General features: G+C 44.8%; 1 protein-coding gene across 1 annotated transcript in view; it reads left to right on the top strand.

Annotated features, from left to right (window-relative positions):
- LOC106814458 (pleckstrin homology domain-containing family D member 1-like) overlaps positions 1-4,860 on the top strand; it is a 17,475-nt gene extending 12,615 nt beyond the window's left edge. Inside the window, exon 13 of the mRNA XM_014818773.1 lies at positions 2,750-4,860. Within this exon, the coding sequence (XP_014674259.1) occupies positions 2,750-2,808 (59 nt within the window). The 3' untranslated portion in view covers positions 2,809-4,860. The remainder of the gene's footprint in view (positions 1-2,749) is intronic.
- The last annotated feature ends 843 nt before the right edge of the window (positions 4,861-5,703 follow it).

Below are 5,703 nucleotides of genomic sequence, written 5' to 3'. Positions count from 1 at the left end.
ATACATGTAGCTGTTACAGGGACTCATTGATACCTGAAGCTGCTACAGAGACTCAGGTGATACCTGAGGCTGTTACAGAGATTCCGTTGATACCAGAGGCTGCTACAGAGATTCAGCTGATACCTGAAGCTGCTACAGAGACTCAGGTGATACCTGAGGCTGTTACAGAGATTCCGTTGATACCAGAGGCTGCTACAGAGATTCAGCTGATACCTGAAGCTGCTACAGAGACTCAGGTGATACCTGAGGCTGTTACAGAGATTCCGTTGATACCAGAGGCTGCTACAGAGATTCAGCTGATACCTGAAGCTGTTACAGATACTCAGCTGATACCTGAAGCTGTTACAGAGACTCATTGATATATGAAGCTGCTACAGAGACTCCTAGCTGATACCTGAGACTGCTACCAAGGCAAATCTTTTAACAACAGTTGAGATGAGACTAGCTGTCCTAGGACTCGCTAGGACTCGCTCAAAATTAAGTATTGCCCACCTGTTAATAATTATCTTATTAATAATTATCTTTTTAATAATTGTCTTATTAATATACCAACCTGTCTTTCCAATATTTATAACAATACACGAGCACACTAAAAAATGCACGTGATACTGCAGCTGTTAAAGTGATTACGTCACCGTAAATAGTAAAAGTAAAAATATTTCCACTCACAAAATGTAAGTAATTCAGTTCAATTTTTATGGTTAAATTGCTACATTATACTTCCTATATTCTTATATTGTTCGATGTAAACATACACTCGTGACTCATACATAGCCCATAGCAAGCGATTAATGTCAGGATAATAATATCAAATCGTCCAGATTTTTAACTAGTTTATCAGGTAAGAATTTTACGATACATTTAGTCTTACTCTTAATGTAAAAAAATGGCAACAAAAATTTTACAAATATACACCATAGAAAATTCGTGACGTAGTCAATTTAAAGACAAACGAATCGTTGAAGACATTCAGAAACAGACGGAACATCGTGAACAGACGAGTCACGATCGTCCTCATTTTAATGTAATTTAATATACGTATACCCATACATAATACGTATATACGCACGGGGGTAGACAGTCATACGGACGGACAGACTCTTCTTCTTCTTCTTCGTCTTCGTCTTCTTCTTCTTCTTCTTCTTCTTCTTCTTCTTCTTCTTCTTCTTCTTCTTCTTCTTCTTCTTTTTCTTCTTCTTCTTCTTCTTCTTATTCTTCTTCGTCTTCTTCTTCTTCTTCTTCTTCTTCTTCTTCTTCTTCTTCTTCTTCTTCTTCTTCTTCTTCTTTTTCTTCTTCTCCTTCCTCTTCCTCTTCCCCTTCCCATTCTTCGTGTTCCTCTTCTTCCTCTTTCGCTTCCCATTCTTCGTGTTCCACTTCTTCTTCTTCTGCTTCTTCTGCTTCTCCTTCTTCTGCTGCTTCTACTTCTTCTACTGGGATGAGGAGCCGACTGTGTGCGCAAAGACTTGCATGGCGACATCAGCTGGGCATTGACTCCACAGTTCAATGGAGCTTGGGAAGAATCTCTGATACTAGAGCCTTACAGAGAACTCTGTACCATTTTCTTACCGTTTAGATTACCTATGTAATCTGAATAACTGTGACACCATAAAGCTGGGTTTAAGCTATCAACTGTCTGTTGAAAAGTTGACGAGTTGGTCGAACTAATCGACCAATATTCGGCAGTGTAAACGTAAAAGTTTAGCGCTCAACTAGTTGATATCAACTAGTTGAGAAATTTTGAATGTACTATTTTGACAAATTTTGGTCAGCGAGTTGATAATTTTTTTTTGCAATGCAGCCATTCTGATAATAGCAATCAGGAGGTGTGTCCTTCCACGCAGGGCGAGATTATTTCCGCGGCCGTTTTTGCTATCGGCGCCACACGGGCACACCAATACATGCAAAAATGCGTATCAACATCGCCCCGCGCGCACACTGCGGATGAAATGTTGAAACGATTGCGACTCGCGGTCGATAATGTAAATACATTGAACATCGTATAGAAATGTTGATAGAACGTTGCAAAATTGCTCAACTCGTCACCATTTCACCTAAAAGTTGATAGCGTAAGTCCAGGTTAACACGGTGGCCAGCGTTTAGTCATGATAAGCCTATATAAGAATTATGTTCCACGTTTAGAGAAACAAATTGCAGTAGAAAATAGCTCGAGATAAAAGTTCATCAATATTTGGCCCGTATCGCATATTATCTCTCTCTCTCTGTCTCTTTCTCTCTCTCTCTCTCTCTCTCTCTCTCTCTCTCTCTCTCTCTCTCTCTCTCTTCTCTTTCTCTCTCTCTATCTTTTTCTCTGTCTATCTCTCCCTTTCTCTCAACCTTTCTCCCTCTCTTTCTCTCACACTCTTTCTCTATCTATCTTTCTTCCCCCACCTGTAGGTAATGGGTTATCATTACGTCATGACAATAATAATTTAGCATTACTGACCGAAACTTTAGTTAAAATTATTCGGTGATGTTACCGCAAATGAGCGATAGTGATGATGAATGAGTGATGAGTGAATGAGTGTCAATGATGATGAATGATCATGAGTGACAAATGAATGAGCGACAGTGATTATGAATGAGTGATGAATGAGTAATGAATAAATGAGTGACAATGAATGAGTGACGAATGAATGATGACAATGATGAATGAGTGATGAATAGATGAGCACCAGTGATGATGAATGAGCGATGAACAAACGAACACCACTGATTACGAGTGAACGACACACGCCTCTTTGTGCTGCAGGACAGTGCACCGATAGATCCAGACTCGCCGCCGAACTCAACTTGGAGATGTCGATATGACAGCGTTCGTACGTTGGTTGGTCACCGAGGCAACGAGCACATCCCTCTGGACCGAGAACAGTGCCAGATGAGTTGGTGTATAGTGTACATAACCGATAGTTGTATCGTGAGGAATGGGAGCGGCAGGAGTTACGAAGCAACGTCGCACGCGGAGATACGGACGTGACGGTCATGGCACGTAGCTGTCCGTTGGTGCTCATCAGGGGCAGCACCGCACACCGTACGAGTCTCGTGGCCGAGCATGCAGCGGAGGAGTGACCGCTGACTGTCGCGCGGCCAAGGGAGCGACCGAGCCATGGTATAGATGGCAGCTTGTAGACGTTTCGTGCAACAGCGGTGGTGCGGGACGTCCCCCCGCACGTTCACGAACGTTTGCTCTGTGTTGTTCATTCGCGTTTGCATCGAGAACATTGTTCGCGCATGCGCGTGATTGTTCGTGCCTCTCTATGGATGCCACTGCCATCTTCGTCGTCATCGTCGTCGTCGTCGTCATCGTCGTCGTCGTCATCGTCGTCATCGTCGCCGCCGTCGTCGTCGTCGTCGTTGTCATCGTTTTCGTCATCTGATGAGAGCCATAGGGCGGCAGGAAGTGCAGACTCCAAAATCTAGAAAATCTCCTCCGCGGCTGGAAAACGTCTGTTACGTAAGGGGGGGAAGGCCAGCTACCCGACCACCTTTCCATGGGGTGTCCTTGCTCAGAGGCCATGTGTCGCAGTCCTAGTCATGACTGCCAGGGCATCGATTCCATCCCTCACTCGCCGTCGTCGTTGCTTCGACGCAGTGGCGGGTTGCGCGGCGGACACATGACCGCAGAGCAGTAATCGGGAGCGGGTGTGGAGGTTTGAGGTCCTACAATTGGTCTACGGTGTGAAGGATTGCTACTGGTCACTGCTGGCATCTACTAGCTGTTCATTACTGTTCGTTGCTGCCCAATAGCTATCCACTACAGGCCTCCACTATCAATTGCTGTCCACTCCTGGCTCCCACTATCAATTGCTGTCCACTCCTGGCTCTCACTATCAATTGCTGTCCACTCTTGGCCCCCACTATTAATTTCTGTCCACTCCTGGCCCCCACCATCAATTTCTGTCCACTCCTGGCTCCCACTATCAATTGCTGTCCACTCCTGGCACCCACTATCAATTGCTGTCCCCTCCTGGCTCCCACTGTTCATTACCATCCTCTACTGCAACCCACTGTCCATTGCTGTCCACTTCTGGCACTCCATTGTCTATTGCTATCCACTAATGTCCATTACTGGCTTCCATTGTCCATTACTGTCTACCAGTGTCCACTATGGGCACGGACTCACTGTCCACTACTGACCCCACTGTCCAATACTGTCTACCAGTGTTCACTACTGACATGGACTTACTGTCCACTACTGACCCCACTGTCCAATACTGTCTACCACTGTCCACTACTAGCAACCTCTGATGACTGTTAATTACTGGTTATTACTGTTCACTATTATACACTACTGTCTCGAACGTTGGCCCAGCAATCGCCGGAATTTTACTCGGTCGCTGTCGCGCATTTTATCGCAGAACCGGACTCATGTCGAGGTCCCGTTGGGCCGCAGCAAGCAATGCTCTCATGTTTGTAAATATTTTCGCCGAGAGGTGGTGTAAATGTTTTTTTAGCGGACGGCTCGTCGCGGACCCCTCCCTTGGGCGGGCGTCAGTGAGTGTCAGCTAGGGACATCGCAGGAGGCAGTCGTTACCGGGAGAACCGAAAAGACTGGGAAGGTGCCCCCCTCCGATCATTTTAAATGTGAGCTTGCGTGGCGCCATCTATATATATATATATCGAGCGATTTACAAAAATTTGGCGCCGTCTTCCTCCCTGTATGACGGTCGGATGGCGGAGGGGAGGCCAAAACAGACGATTTCTCACGATTCTGCTTAATTTATCGGTGTCGCGTACGCGTGAAGTGCACACACCTGTCGTTAGCGCTGCCGCCGGCTTACACCTGTCTAAACTGTATTAGATAAATGTTTATCTAGATGGTTCTGGGCAGTTGTGAGACAAATAAAAATAAATAAATATATATCCTATATCAATCTATCTATATATATATATATATAAGTATATAAATAAATCGTGAAGAATGTGATCGCATAATGACGTTCGTCTTATTTATGTCTCGTGTTATATGTATCTTTACTGTTTTTATTTGTTTTTTGTATAGTTATTTAGTATTACACAAAAAAGCGCTCATGACATTCTAAGCTGCCAACATATGCAACATAGTTCACATGTAATCAAGTTCACACGTCTTGGTGCCCCTACTGTAAAAAAGAATTATAAAACGCATATGTGAATCGATCACTTCACCTGATTTACATGGGATTGTGTCACGCCGTTATAGCTACCATCAACCCTCTCCCACAACGTACGCCACCGTATTGATCCCCATTATAGTATATAACATCAAATGCCCAACATGTAACTTGCAAGCTACGCAGTACCTCGCTGACGAACGTGGTTCGGGGAACACACGGTAACATAAACAGACAAGGTAAAATGGACTCTGTAGAACTAGCTATGCTCGACATTCCCCGAAGCCTGTTACAGAGACTCAGCTGAAACCGGAGGCTGCTACAGAGATTCGGCTGATACCTGAGACTGTTACAGAGATTCAGCTGATACCCGAGGCAGCTACATACACTCAGTTGATACCTGAGGCTGCTACAGACACTCAGCTGATACCTGAGGCTGCTACAGAGATTCAGCTGATATCTGAAGCTGCTACAGAGACTCAGGTGATACCTGAAGCTGTTACAGAGATTCAGTTGAAACCTGATACTGTTACAGAGACCCAGCTGATACATGTAGCTGTTACAGGGACTCATTGATACCTGAAGCTGCTACAGAGACTCAGGTGATACCTGA

The sequence above is a fragment of the Priapulus caudatus genome, unplaced genomic scaffold, assembly GCF_000485595.1.
Source record: "Priapulus caudatus unplaced genomic scaffold, Priapulus_caudatus-5.0.1 Scaffold927, whole genome shotgun sequence".
NCBI lineage: Eukaryota > Metazoa > Priapulida > Priapulimorpha > Priapulimorphida > Priapulidae > Priapulus > Priapulus caudatus.
This window is presented reverse-complemented; position numbering and strand designations above follow the sequence as displayed.